The sequence below is a fragment of the Rattus norvegicus genome, chromosome 13 (genome assembly GCF_021556685.1).
Source record: "Rattus norvegicus strain SHRSP/BbbUtx chromosome 13, alternate assembly SHRSP_T2T, whole genome shotgun sequence".
In the NCBI taxonomy this organism is placed as follows: Eukaryota; Metazoa; Chordata; class Mammalia; order Rodentia; family Muridae; genus Rattus; species Rattus norvegicus.
In genome coordinates, this window is record NC_141546.1 from 49141863 (window position 1) to 49156776 (window position 14914).

At 51.0% G+C, this 14914-nt stretch overlaps 1 protein-coding gene across 7 annotated transcripts; it reads left to right on the forward strand.

The window, feature by feature from the left end:
* The first annotated feature begins 911 nt into the window (after window positions 1-911).
* Ptpn7 (protein tyrosine phosphatase, non-receptor type 7) lies at window positions 912-14485 on the forward strand. Of its 7 annotated transcripts, none has more exons than XR_015635089.1 (11): window positions 1929-1982; window positions 2952-3125; window positions 3643-3826; window positions 4054-4138; window positions 5494-5570; window positions 6765-6902; window positions 7203-7313; window positions 8679-8833; window positions 11317-11430; window positions 12548-12696; window positions 13778-14485. XR_015635089.1 is itself a non-coding variant. In XM_087580032.1 (10 exons), exons 2-10 carry the CDS (start codon window positions 3004-3006, stop codon window positions 12639-12641), a joined length of 1080 nt encoding a protein of 359 aa, XP_087436158.1. In that variant the 5' UTR covers window positions 912-1260; window positions 2952-3003; the 3' UTR covers window positions 12642-13161.
* The last annotated feature ends 429 nt before the right edge of the window (window positions 14486-14914 follow it).

The following is a 14914-nucleotide window of genomic DNA, read 5'->3' on the forward strand; positions in this document are numbered from 1 at the left end:
ACGTGACCATTAAGCATCAGCTTGCCCGTTAGGCAAGTCCTTCTGGTTTCCAAGTAGGACTTTACAGTCTCTAAAGTTGAAGGTACTGGAACCTAATTCCCAATCAGAGAGACAAGTCAGCAACGTGAGAGATGCCGCCCCTCTCCCCCCTACCCCACCCCAGGAATTCGGGAAGGTTCTGCAGAACAGGGAGGAGTGGGCAGGAAGGTGAGAAGCCACCCGGAGACCTGGAGAGAGTCTCGGGTCTTGTTCATGCCTAGATTGACCCTGGCCCCACCAACTTCGTTCCCCATCTCCCGGCTTCTTGGCTCTTTCCCCAAGAGCTCATCTTCCAACTGCTTGGACCCCACTGGGTCCTCACCGTGAGGGTCAAGAGGTGTGCTCACAGCCAGCTGGCTAAAACTGTGAACTGAGGACACTGGGCAGACCTGTTGGGGGAGGGCTTTGCCTACTTCCTTCTCCCCGCCCCTGTGGTATCCTCACTTCCTTTTCTTGATCACAATCAACAGCTGGCCCAGGGTGGGTGGCCCTCTTTCCACCCTGTTCCCACTCCCTCCACTATCTGCCAGCGCAGACACCCCCGTGGAGAGGTCAAGGCAGAGCCCAGTCTCCAGTCCCCGGGCACAAGCGTGCATGGGTTCTCCTGCTTCTATCCCTTCATCTTGGCACCAGGGCCAACCACTTCCCAGCTCCACTGAGCTTCCTCCTCAGGAAATCCCACCTATTCCTCACAGGAGAACAGGCTACAGTGAAGAGGGAGCCAGAATCAACCAGCCATGAGAGGCTCGGGAGAGCTACCCTTTGACTTACAGCCGAGAATGACCCAAGCCTTCTTGACTTCAAAGCCTCATCCCTGGTCCTCCCCTCCTCCCCATGGGCCAGGAGAAGGGCAGCCCCTCCCCTCTCCTCTCAGGTGCCACCCCTGTGCTTACAGCACAGCAGTTCTTTTTCCAGTGTCACCGTTTGACAGTTGAATCAGAGAAGTGGGAGGAGGAGAGAGGATGTGGAATTCAAGTGCTGGGGCCCAGGAAAGCTTTTGGGGAACATTACAGAGTGAAGGAGTCTTGCAAGCAAGCATGAACCACAAACCAGTTGGGCTGAGGGCCAGTGAAGGGCCTACCAAAGCCAGGCAGGGGTGGGGGACTGTGGAGTCTTGAACTTGGAGACCGTTCCCTCCCCACACCCCAAGCATCCAAGTGGCCCTGTGGTGAAGAGGACGTGAGACGTCTCTGATGTGAGGGCCACAGCCTTCGACTATCTGTAAGTCTTCAGAGGAGTTACAGGGATCTAAGACACTCCCAGAGGGGTAGTCAGGGGGGTTCCTATGGAAGCAAAACCCAGAGTCTTCTCCAGTTTACCTCTGTTATTTATTCTCTGGTAACTAGCCTATGCCTGCAAGCTGAGGGACTGGGGGCCAGGAGAGGACCTTTCCTACCTAGCCCTGGCCTCTTCTTTTTATCCCCTACTGCACCTCTGTGACACATCTGCTCTCCTTGGGGGCCTGGGTTTGGCCATGAATTCCCAGGCTTTGAAGCAACAAGAGCTTACAGGGACAGATGCTGAGAAGTGGAAATAAGTCTCCAGCCAAGGTCACAACCAGAACAACTGAGGGTTCCCCATGGCTATCTTCTCAGTAAAGAGGACCTGAGGGTGGGGGTGAGCACACGACTAGGATCCGGAGGAAGGGGCCTGAGGTGGTCGGGGAAGGCCTCATCCCTTGTCCATTCCCAGAGCCTCAGCACCCAACGAGGATGGCAGGACAGCACCAGCTTGCTCTTGGAGGGCACAGGGAGGATGCACCCGACCCCTGGTGGCAGCTTGCAGCAGGCGCAGAGGGGCAGCCCGCAGCTGGGTGGTGTGCGTGGGTGGAAGCCAGGAGGGGCGGAGGGAGGAAGCTGGCTTCCTGAAGCCTCTCAGTCCTCAAAGATAGACGGACTGACAGACAGCTGGCAAGAGGCAGCCCTGGGGACATAGCTGCTTCAGTAAGTACTTCAAGTGGGTACAGACATCCCAGGACCCTGGGGTGGGAGGGGGTCTCCAAAGATGGGGTGAAGAAGCATGAGTTTGGGGCTCCCATGCCTGGCCAGGGCATGAGAAGTGACATCTGGTGTCCCTGTGGCTGGAGGGCAAAGAAGCCACACAGAGTGCCAGCAGAGGAGAGGCTAAAGGCCCCTTCCTGTTGTGGGCAAGTACTGTCCCAGCCACACCTGCACCGGCCCACACTGTTCCCAAACCTCTGTCCCTGTGGGTTAGCAGCTCTAACCCCACCACCATAGCACCCACGACCTAGCTCTGAGAGACAGGGACTGCCCCAAAGGTGATGCTCTCATCACCTCTATGGTCCCTCTCCCCTGCACCCCGAGCTGTAGCCTCACCATGCGCTGTCGCGCTCTAGGGCTTAGTGAGGCCATTTCCTGTGACGGTTACAGAGGCGGGAGAGTGGGGGATGGGAAGGAGGAGGGAGGAAGCACCCCTGGCCTACTGCCCTGGACAGAGACCCCATGAGCCACAACTGATCTTGGAGCGGAACTGGTAACTGTTAGAAGACCCTCCCAGAAGTGCATCGTGCCTGGATCCCCAACTGGCTCCAATTCTACTTGAGGCCTCAGTTTCTCGTTATAGAGAAGTCTATAGCTGGCTAGACTCAGAGAGCTGCCTTCCTTCTCTGTGGTTAGCAGGCTGCTGGTCTCATGTGGACCCCAGCTTAGAGCCCTGTGGTCTTGGGTATCCTCTCTCTTCCTTCTTCCGGATTCTTCCCTGTCTTCCCCCATACCTGTGCTCTCTCTATATCTTCCTCCTAGTCTAACCTCAAATTGTCCTCTGTCCTGCGTCCCAACAAAGAGCTGCTGTACTTGTGGGATAAAAGTTAGGCCACTTGCTTGAGGGGATGGCTGGCCTCCGCTTAGAAGCCTTCTTCTAGCTAGTGAGGCCTGTGGGACCTTGTCTTTCAGGCAGGCCTCATGGCTGAGTGAGCCTCCCTTGGGCCCAGCAACCTACCCCAGCATGGTCCAGGCCTGTGAGGGGCGCTCCAGAGCACAGCTGCCGACCTTGTCTTTGGGGGCAGACATGACTCAGCCTCCACCCGCCAAAGCTCCAGCCAAGAAGCATGTGCGGCTGCAGGAGAGGTGAGATCTTTCACAGAGAGGGTCTTCCTAGGCCTGGGTTGCCTTCCCTTCCCTTCCCTGCCTTCCTTTCCAGTTCTAACAACAGAATCCACAAGGCCTGGAAAAACAAAAACAAACCAAACCAGACCTAAGGAATGCTCATTCGAACGTTGCTTGCCCATTCTTTGTGTGTCTGAGGCACTAAGTTTCACGTCATCCCTGGGTCTGCTCCCTAAGGTTCACATTGTGATCTCTGGGACACATCTAGGGGCCTTTGTGGAGTTGGGCGTGTGTTGGAGCCTCTGTGCTGGCTTGCAAGTAGGAGAGAGAGACAGCAGGAAGGAGGAAGAGGGCTGCAGGCCGCTCTACTCTTATCTGATAAGGGAAAAGGGGAACGTAGTAGGGGCCTGACCCTTGAGTGCCCTGGGCCTCTAGGTCAAGAGAAAGACCAAGTGAATCCACCTCAGACAAACTCCATGAGGAGCTTGCAAGCAGAGCAAATGCTACGGGATGTTCACTGGGTTGGCTGTGCTTGCAGAAGGGGCTCCAGTGTGGCTCTGATGCTGGATGTGCGGTCACTGGGCACTGTCGAGCCCATCTGCTCAGTGAACACACCCCGTGAAGTCACCCTGCACTTCCTGCGCACAGCCGGGCACCCCCTTACACGCTGGACTCTACAGCACCAGCCTCCCAGCCCCAAGCAGCTAGAAGAGGAATTCTTGGTAAGAATTTGGGGTCCTCTCCATATCACTTTACGCTTCCATATCAGACCATGCTGGGTTCCTTGGGCCTCTCTTCTCCTTGGGGTCCTTGGGGAAGAATTCCGGGGCTCAGGAGAGAAGGTTGTCCCCATCTTGGCCCATCCTCTCTGTGTGCAGAGGGTGGAATGGGAGAAAAGGAGGCTGGAAAGGGGAACCAGAGATTAACTCATTTATCCCCCCACCATCAGAAGATCCCCTCAAACTTTGTCAACCCTGAAGACCTGGATATCCCTGGCCATGCCTCCAAAGACCGATACAAGACCATCTTGCCAAGTAAGGAGCACAAGGGAGGATGAGGGGGACAGTGTCCCTGGGAGTGAAGAACCTTGGGGGCTGGAGAGATGGCTCAGGGGTTAAGAGCACTGACTGCTCTTCCAGAGGTCCTGAGTTCAATTCCCAGCAACCACATGGTGGCTCACGACCATCTGTAATGGGATCCGATGCCCTCTTCTGGTGTGTCTGAAGACAGCTACAGTGTGTTCATATAAATAAAAATAATAAATCTTCTTTTTAAAAAAGTTATACACCTTGAAGCCAGGCATAGTGGTATATGCCTATAATAACTCTAACACTTAGAGGTTGGAGTAGAGGATCAGGAATTCCAGGCCAGTTTCAGCTACATAGCAAGTTCTGGGCCAGCTTGGTTTATAGGAAGCCTTGACAAAAAAAAACAAAACAAGCACTGATTAAAAACCACCTCTCCAAAGCCAAGGAAGAACAATGCTTGAGACACTGTCTTTCAACAGAGAAATACTAATACCACACCCTGGCACCTCGGAGATAGACATCTGTTGCCCAGTTGCAAGATAGCGTTTGCAGAAGCTTACTGTGGCTGCACACCCGTGTGGTGTGAACTCACACAGACAGACCCGGGCCTAGCACCTCCAACTTTTCCTAGGCAGGCTTGAGACCTGGAGCCTAGTCCAGTGGCTTCCAGAACTGTGGTCTGAATTCAGCCCAGCACATGGGTCCTACCCTGTGCTGAGACTCCAGGCTCACTGCCTGCTGGAATAGACCAGGTTCTGTGAGCACTTGTCAATGTGAGTTTGATAGCCTTTGGCCTTGGCCTAATTCTAGCAAGCTCTTACAGCCATCAAAGAGGGGGAGCCAGACTCTTCATCCCCCATCCGGTTTGATTGGGGAAGGACCCACACCTTTGGAGAGCCAGGCCAATATCCCTTGTGGTTGAGCGATAGCTTAGACAATGTATTCATCTAACGCTTGTATTCGTAATCAGAAAGACATTTTTCCTTTGCAGAATCTCTTCCCCTTCCTATCAGTTCTGTCCTATTTTATACCCTCGCTGATCTCAAGGCCAAAGCATGATAATCTGCCGGTCAGTGTCTGCAGCTCTATGCTGCTGCACACCAACATCACTAGTCCATCTTTCCACTTCGATTACATCACTTTCCAGCTCAAAAACATCGTGGCTCCCTGTTGTCATGGCATAGTGTATTTTATTGCACACAGCTATTATGTTACCTGTCTGTAAAATAATACGGTTGAATATCTGCTGTCCACAAAGTACTGACTACAGAGTGAGGACACGCTCCCCCTCTGACTCTGTTACAATCTACACTCATTGGTCGCCTTCTGACCTTTCACCTTTATTGATCTTCACTTCCTAGATCCCCAGAGCCGTGTCTGTCTTGGCCGGGCACACAGCCAGGAGGACAGCGACTACATCAATGCCAATTACATCCGGGTGAGTGGCTGGCTGCTGCAGCTGGGCGGACTGCTTTAAACACGAAAATACCACACGAGACCCTCTGTGATCCATCTGTGCCTTGGCCTACAGGGCCCGTACTTCCTTCCTTGCTCCAACTCCCCCCTTTCTGCTGTAGATCTCTCTCTGCTAGACTTGGGGAGCGGGAAAAGAGACACATACTGAGCGATCCTCAAGATATCGGTCTAGAAAAGATGTCAAAATTTCCAAACCACCTTAACCTACCCTGTTACCCTATTCTTGACAACCCTCTAAACTTGGCAGTAAGTTGACCTTAAGACTGAGCCTAGTCACTGGTTTCTTAAAGACTAATGGCTTCTACAGGCTGCACAAAGCCAGCTCAAGTGGGAATTTCTCCATCTCCTATTACCTCCTCTCCCACACTCGTTCTCTGCCCCCACACCCGACCCCTACAAATACTGCCTCCTTTGTGGAGACTGATTGATGTCCAGTTAATAGCGACCTCAAAGCAAGGCAGACCATGCTATCCCAACTTCTTACCGTGTTTGGTGGGTGGATGTAAAACCAGTGCCCCCTTGTGGCCAAATGTGGTAGGACAGTAGTCTGGGTGCTGAGGAGGAAAGTCAGACAGAAAGTATAATAGATAGGCAGTCCTCTGTTTGCCAGCGGGGTCCAGACAAACAGTGAGATGCATGGATGATAGAAGGATGATGGAAGCAAAGGATGATGGGATGGAGGGGGAGGGGAACAGATTAGGTAGAGTACGCTGGATTCTGGTGCCAAATGTGTGCAAGTAATTCGTGAAATGTGAAACGTTCATTTACAAATATTGAGGACCGTCCTATCTTGCCCTAGAAGAAAGCAGCAGAAGATGGGAACAAACGTGCACACGGTGCCTGCTGTGTGAGAGACTGCCAATATATTTTATTGATTTTAATTGACACTGTGTTATATAATTACTAGGTACCGTCTACTGCTTAGGGAAACTGGGTCAAGAATGTGCCTCTGACCACTTAGCTAGGAAACAGAAGGGCAGGAATTTGAACTCAGGTGTTCCCTCATCGTGGGTCCCAAGTCCTCCTCCAGCGTGCGGCTTCCGATGTGTGTGTCTGTAGATGAGTGTATGTAAGTGTTTACACTCACTGGCTTTAGCCTGACCCCAGCCCCTGTGGACTCACAGCATCTTTGTCCTCCTGTGCCTTGGCTCCCCAGGGCTATGATGGGAAGGAGAAGGTCTACATTGCTACCCAGGGCCCCATGCCCAACACTGTAGCAGACTTCTGGGAGATGGTGTGGCAGGAAGATGTATCCCTCATTGTCATGCTCACCCAGCTCCGAGAGGGCAAGGAGGTAAGAGGTAGGGTCATCTGGAAAGGGTCTCTACCCTACCCTGCCACAGCACCCGCACTCAGCAGACAAGAGGCCTCAATGGCAGCCCTGACAGGCCCTATGCTGTACCTTTCAGGAACATACCCCATGGAAGCTGTGGGCGGGGTGACTATCCAATTGAGGCTTGGGAGAGCTAGGCTCTGGTCACTGACCTGGGTCATGGGCTAAGATATGAGGACAGGATACTAGGCCTCTCTGCTGCCCCAGCCCTGCGCCACTGATGGGCCCTCCCACTCTGACTCCCAGCTCCCTCCCTTCTAGAAATGTGTACACTACTGGCCCACAGAAGAGGAAGCCTATGGGCCCTTCCAGATCCGCATCCAGGGCATGAAAGAGCACCCAGAATATACTGTGAGGCACCTCACCATTCAGGTATCTCCCACAGACACTGGGACAGACCAATGGGAGGTCTGGGCCACCCTAGCATCTCTGAAAGGCAGGCTCCACCTTTCCTAAATTTACTAAATTCACCAAGTTTACTAATTTAAACCTTGATCTCACATTTAAATGATGTTACGTTTTAAAGAGAGAGAGAGAATAGGTTGGGGATTTAGCTCAGTGGTAGAGCGTTTGCCTAGCAAGTGCAAGACCCTGGGTTCGGTCCCCAGATCCGAAAAAAAGGAAAAAGGGAGAGAGAGAGAGAGAGAGAGAGAGAGAGAGAGAGAGAATGAAGAAAAAAGAAAAAAAAAACTGGGCATGGTGGTACACGCCTTTAATCCCAGCACTTTCGAGGCAGAAGACAGGTGGATCCCTGAGCTTGAGGACTGCCTGGTCTACAGAGTGAGTCCCAGGACAGCTAGGGATACACAGAGAAACCTTGTCTCTGAAAAACTAAAAAGAAACTAGAGGGGGTGGGGGATGAGGGGGGGGAGTGGGAGAGAGAACAAGAATGAGAGTGAGAGGGGCTGGGGATTTAGCTCAGTGGTAGAGCGCTTACCTAGGAAGCGCAAGGCCCTGGGTTCAGTCCCCAGCTCCGAAAAAAAGAACCAAAAAAAAAAAAAAAAAAAAAAAAGAATGAGAGTGAGAGAGAACAAGAATGAGAATGAGAGAGAAAGGTACAACCCTCAGGGACACCTCTAATTAAATAGGGATGCACCAGCTAACAAAATAGGGACCATTGGAAGCATGTTCTCCCCATGCTAGATATCTAGGCCCCAGGAGACTAGAGAGACCCAGGAGAATGCTGGAATGGTAAGGAGAGGTCAAAGAGATGTGCCAGTACACGGGGATGTACTTTAAAAATGCTTTCGAGGGGACAGAGAGGGCTCAGTGGATAAAGACTCTTGCTGCCAAGTCTGATGACCTGAGTTCGATCCCGGAACCCACGTGATGGGAGAAGGGAACTGACTGGAACAACATAGCAAGATTCCTATCTAGAGAGGAGGAAGAGAGGACATGAGGAAGGAGGAAGGGTTATCTGTTAAGGTGCACATTCTTATACTTCCAAATGATTTCTTTATCAGTTTGCTGTTCCTCAAGCATCCTGGGAGGCAGACAAAAAGATATCACTGTGCCCACTTCCTGGGGAAGAAAAGGAGATTAATGCACTTATCCACAGTCCCGAGATAGATAGATAGAGGCACGCCAAGACTTGAGCCTAGGTGAAGCCGAACAGCAAAGTAGCCAGGAGAATCACCCCTGCCTGCTCTGTGCCGATCGGATTGATAGATCGATCACCAGCACCCACACCCTCATCCTGCTTCTCGGGCCTTATTCTCCTGTTTTCTCATACCCCAGCACCAACAGGAATGCCGGTCAGTGAAACACATCCTCTTCTCAGCCTGGCCAGACCACCAGACGCCAGAATCAGCCGGGCCCCTGCTGCGCCTGGTGGCTGAGGTGGAGACCCCAGAGACAGCTGCCAACTCCGGGCCTATAGTGGTCCACTGCAGGTACGGCCTTCCCTAGTCCCAGCCCAGATCCAGTATTTCCCCGCCCTCTAAGTCTCTGGTATCTAACTAACACCACACCAGATAGAGCCCTGGCTTGTAGGAAGTTTCCATCAGGTAAAGATGAGATACACGTGACCTCCATTGTTGGGGAGCCCATTTACCACTAGATAACGTTTCTGTTTGCTTGGGGTCTTTTAGTGTTTGGGTTTGTTTTTGGTTTTTGCTGGATGTGTTATGTTGTATGTTTTTTGTTTTCTTTTGTTGAGGCAGGTTCCCTCTTTGTACCCAAAGTTAACATCAAACTCACGGTAGTCCTCCGGCCTCAGCTTCTCAGTCTGGGCATGAACTATAATGGATTTATTGAAAACTATTATTACTATCATCAGGCACAATGTTAAATACTAAGAAGATAACTGTGAACAAAACAGTTTAGTTTCTTCCCTGGCAAGTTAATAGGCTGGTCAGAAGGGCAGCAGATTAAACAATTAAACAGGCTACAATGTGATGAAAGCGGGACGGAGTCATACAGAAGCCACAGAGTCAGGTTACCTAATACCCGAGGGGGAATAAGCCAAGGAATGGGGGGGGGGGAGGAAAACATTTGCCATATCTGCTCGGGGAAATAACTTTAAAATAAACAAACAAAAAAGCTTCACTGCCGGGAGGGTCAGAGGTTAGCCTGGAGCTTGTGTGGGGGTGGAGCTTTAGGTGGGTGGAGTTTATACGTGGGTGGAGCTTTGGTGGGTGGAGCTTTGGTGTGTGAAGCTTGTTCGGGGTTCTTTTAAGTGTGGACAGGGATGGGAAACAGTCTGAAAGGCCGCTAAGGGCTTCATGAGGGGAACTTGTAGGATTGGCTAAGACACTTAGATTTGCCATTTTGTTTTGGGTTTTGTTGATACAGGAACTGAATCCAATACCCCAGATTTACCGTTTAAAAGTAATGCCTGGGGCTGGGCACAGTGGCATATTTCTGTATTCCCGCACCTGGGAGGTAGAGACAGGAGTATCCGGAGGGAAGAGAGAAAGATGATCCAGAGAAGAGGATATTATATCGGGATGGAGGCTCTAGAGCACATGTGGAAGCTGAGGTGGAGCTGAAAGGAGGCTGTGGTCAGAGAAGGAGAGCTCAGGGGGGGCGCCAGTACACTGACAGATGCTGTAAACAGACGTGATCACCATAATGTGCACTGGACTAGTGGGTGCCAGTGCACCCTGGAGCTGAGCACACTCACGGCCAAAGCAGTAAGATTGCTAGTCTAAGGTCAGTCTGGGCTGCATGGCTACACCTTGTTATCAAAAAGGAAAGAAAAGTCAGTGGTCACCAAGATGCCCCCACGAGTAAAAGCACCGGCAGCCAAGCTTGGCGGTCTGAGTTCAATCTCTGGGCTCTACATCGTTTAAGCACAGAACTGACTCAGAAGAGGTCTCTACTGACCTTCATACAGGTACGGGGATGCATGTACATACGTGAGTGCGTGCATGCGCACCGGCATGTGTGTGTGTGTGTGTGTGTGTGTGTGTGTGTGTGTGTGTGTGTGAGAAGCAGAGGCAGGCAGATCTCTGTGAGTTTGAGGCTAGCCTGGTTCACCCAGTAAGTCCAGGGCCAGCAGGGGTACATAGAGAGAATCTGTCTCAAACAAAGACTTGAAATGGTGGCACCCTTTTGTAACTCTTACTGCCTTGGACAGCCAGGACTGGAGGCTGAAACAGGAGGATTACAGTGAGTTTAGGCTATATAGTAAGTTTCAGGCCTCCCTGAGCTATAGAGTGAAACTATCTAAAAAAATGTATATATATATATTTTATATATATATATTTATATATATAATTTATATATATTATATATATATTTATATATGTATATATATAAAAGAAAAGAGAAAGAAAGAAGAAAGAAAGAAAGAAAGAAAGAAAGAAAGAAAGAAAGTAAAATCTGGGCATGGGAGGTCAAAGGATCAGAGTTCAAGGCCAGACTGGACTAGCAAGTTCCAGGCTAGCTGTGCCCAAGAGCACCTATCTAAAACCTTTTTTTAAAATTTAATTTGTAAAGTCTTTAGGGCCAGTCATAGTGCTTCATGCCTTTAATCCCAGCACTTGGGAGGCAGAGGCAGGTGGATCTCTGAGTTCAAGGCCAACTTGATCTACATAGTGAGTTCCAAGACAGTCAGAATTACATAGTGAAATCTCAAAAATAACAAAACAAAACAAAAAACCCATTTTACTTAATTTAATGGTGAGCTGGGCTAGGCGGAGTGTGAGACTAACAAGGGCTTACAAACTTCTCCTGGACAAGCTATTTTCTGCCTCAGGGGTGCCAGGGATACTAGAATTGGAGATGTGAGAGTTCCACCTCACAAATAGAGCACTTTAATACTGTTTCTTCTTTCATCACTGGAAGCCTAGCCCCAGCCTGCCATGTTCACCTGCCTCTCCCATTCCCTGCTCTCCTGTGACCTCCCTATCCTCTCTCTGGTTACTTCCAGCGCAGGGATCGGTCGGACAGGCTGCTTCATCGCCACCCGAATCGGCTGCCAGCAGCTGAAGGCCCGAGGGGAGGTGGACATTCTGGGCATTGTGTGCCAACTTCGCCTAGACAGGTGGGTCCGTGGGAAGCAGGTGCGGTCACATTCACGGGCAAGGCATTGGTGGTTCCGGGGTACTGTGTACATCACCTGCAGGTCCTCCTAGAAGAAAGCAAGAAACTTGTTTTATTAAAAAGAACTTTCTATTTTGTCAATAACAAAGCCCACATGAAGGATGGTCTGAAATGTTGGCTTGTGGGCCTGGAATTAAATATGTCACCCCCTAAATTTTCCCTCAACCTCTCCTGGCCCCCAATTCTCTACTCAGGAGAAAGCTAGGGAACAAGTTAAGTCAAGGAAAGTATGGTGCTACATGTCTGTAATCCCAGCACTCAGGAGGCTGAGGCAGGGGAATGTGAGGTCAAAGCCACCGAGTGCCCTGCTACTTGTTTAGCTCAAGGACAATTTGGCTACAGAGGGAGAACATGTTGATTTTTTTTTTTAAGATACAACTTGTTCTAGATACAAAGTAGCTATGAGCAACTGTGGTATTCACTGGGCTTGAAGGCGGAGAAGCTAGTCCAGACTCTAGGGTGTATGCTACTAGCTGCTACCTTAATTCTGTAGCCCCCCTACACACACACACACACACACACACACACACACACACACACACACACACACACTATTTTTTGAGTCAGAGCCTATATATTCCTGGCTATCCCGGAGCTCATGGTGTAGCCTAGCCTGACCTCGAACTCGAGGTCTGCCTGACTCTACTTCCTGAGTGCTAAGATTAAAGGCGTGCACTACTATTTGTGGCAATGTAGAGAGGTAATGTCTATTTCCCCGACTGGAAGAAGAAATGGGTTCGCTTCTTGAGTGTTTTAGAAATGGGACCTGCTCTACACACATGGGGCTAACTTTTTAATTTTAAGATTATTGACAAATGGAAAAGTGGAGCATGGGTCTGCTTTTGCTCAAGAGCTGGCTGGATAAGAGACTACCAAGAGTCAAGAGGGGGCAGTACCTGCTGGATTTCCCCATCCCCCCCCCCCCCCCCCCCCCCGCCGCCCCTGAGGCTGTCCTGGCAGAGGGCAGTAACCGGAAGTAGGAACAGTGGGAGGGGCTACCGCACCGTAGCACAGGGCGGTGTTCTTGACTCTTCTGCACCCTGTATCTCTGCTTACAGAGGAGGCATGATCCAGACGGCGGAGCAGTACCAGTTCCTACACCACACTTTGGCCCTGTATGCAGCCCAGCTGCCCCCGGAGACCGACCCCTGACCCCTGACCCCTGACCCCTGACCCTCCACCAGCCCAGGGACCAACCTTCTCTCAGGTCAGGGACAGTGGGTCTGGGGAAGTGGGCTGTGCGCTCTGGCATGGCTTCTGCATAAGCACAGGAAAGGGAGCCTTGGAAGCAAGAATGTTTTACAGTCTCAGGAAACTGCCCCAGCAAGCAACAGGGGCCAGGCCGTAGGTCTTCGCCACAGACCATGACTCTGCCTTCTTCAGTGGCCCCCGGTGGACTCCAGGGGAGCTTCCCTAAGTGGCTCTGAACTTACAGATAGGAGCTGGTCCTTGAAATGGATTGAGAAAGCGGCTGAGGCACTGGCTTGTCTTTGTGCTTCCTGTGGGCTCCTTTCCTTGTCGGTGACACAGAGTCAGTCCTTTGCTGCCATTGTAGAAGCAGACAGAATGTTCCTGAAAGCCATTCCAGGTAGCCCTGCCGTTGGGGCTGCAGAGATGCTGATCGTAAGATCCTCTTCCGGTAAGGCCTTGCCCACACACAGGCCAGATGCAAGCGCAGGGAAAATCCCAGTCTGACCTTGGTCAAATCCTCTCTATTCTACATAGACTGCTCCTCCCCATACACCGGGGGGTGCTGGATGACCCGCTCAGAAGAGAATAAAGGCCTTGGTTGGCCCCCCTCCACACCTGTGGTAAAAGGAGACGCAGAGGTAACCAGGTCCAGCAGTTAGGAATCCCTGGAAGAGCCCAGGTGTGATGACCTACGTACTCATCCTCCAGCACTCAGGAGTAGAAGCAGGAGGATTGCTGCAAATTTGAGGCCAGCTAGATCTATATTTTGAGTACCAGGCCAGACAGGACTACATAGCAAGATCTTCTCTTAAAAAAAAAAAAAAAAAAAAAAAAAAAAAAAGCAATTTGAACTCTCTGGAGGAGATGGGGGGGGGGGGCTGCCTCTGCCTCCATGGCTTCCTTCCTGCTGTCATCTGCTCCCAACCACTCTCCGGGGAAAACCCAGCCTCTCTGCTTTGCTTCTGTGACTGACTTCAGAGCATCCTCTGGGTACCCATGAAGTATCAAAGAAAGAGCAGAGGAGAGACAAAGAGCTGTGTCTGGTTCAAGAAAACCTACCTGCCATCTCTCCCTCCCCGGCTTGTATTTCTTTGCAGAGCCCTAGATTGCTTACCGGGTCCCAGGAACAGACTGGGCTGTCACCACTTCAACCCTCATCCTCATCTCTTCAACACAGTTTTCAGGGAGCCCACGATCTATCTCAGGGATGAACTACATACCCCAGAAAGCCAGGCCAACCCTGAGTCTTCCTTGCTCCAGTTTGGACTGCCTGTGGGGAGGCAGGTGGAATGCTATTCCTCCTGTTTGGTCTTCAGCCCCTAGATTGCTGCATGGTACAGTCCTCTGTGAAAACCCCAAGGAGTTGGAGGAGTGACTGCCCTCTTGCTTCCTGGCATCTCTCTGAAGAATGCGCAGTGTCGAAAGCCCGTGATCCACACTTGGACAGTGAAGACTGGAGAATCAGGAGTTCTGGACCGGCCTTGGCGATATGGCACCCTAGCTCGAATACTAAACACACAAAATGAATGTGATGCTCCCACTGAGGCTAACATTCTGAGTGTCTGCTTCTTTAGTCTTGGGGTGATGGCTTGCAGTTTTCTAAGTCCCCTAAAAGCTCAGCACTGCCCAAGGTAGGCTTCTAAAGTATCCAATGCTACCATGAGCTCAGAGCCTGTCTGGAAGGGAGTGAGGGAGGAAACTGCACAGCCCTATGGGCACCCTCCCTCTACAGTCACCCCAACCCCGTTCTAGAGGGCACAGGCTCTGGAAAAGCTAAATAAATAAATAACCTCTTGGATACCCAACTAATTCTTCTTTCCATCAGTTTAGGCCTCTAGGGCTCTCTCTAGGAATAGAGTAAGGCTCTCTAGAGCAGGAACAGGCCTTTACCTCTGAGATACACTCTTTTCCAGATTTCTAAAGGATGTGTGACAAAACCGTAGTCAATGTAGGAATCGAGACACAGAGGCACCACCGTGTTCAGGGCGTTGTAACAAAGCCCCACACAGCAAGTAACTCATAAATAACAGAAATTTGTTGCTCATGGCTTGAAAGGTGAGGATGCCACCAGTCACGGTGCCAGTAGATTCAGGGTCTGGTTAGGAGTCACTTTTGGCTAAAAGATTACAGCCTTTTCTTTATGGCCTCAAGATGGGGATACGTATGGGCTCTGAGCATGTCTCTTGTTCTCTCCCTATATAAGGGTATTAATCTTACTTAGGAGGCCTCCATAC

Bases quoted from the DNA above. Each gene is read 5' to 3' on its own strand.
- Ptpn7 (XM_087580030.1), top strand. From the start codon at position 2,447: ATGGGAAGGAGGAGGGAGGAAGCACCCCTGGCCTACTGCCCTGGACAG. The intron at 3,827-4,053 runs GTAAGAATTTGG...CCCCACCATCAG, and splicing joins AGCTAGAAGAGGAATTCTTG to AAGATCCCCTCAAACTTTGT. The intron at 6,903-7,202 runs GTAAGAGGTAGG...CCTCCCTTCTAG, and splicing joins AGCTCCGAGAGGGCAAGGAG to AAATGTGTACACTACTGGCC.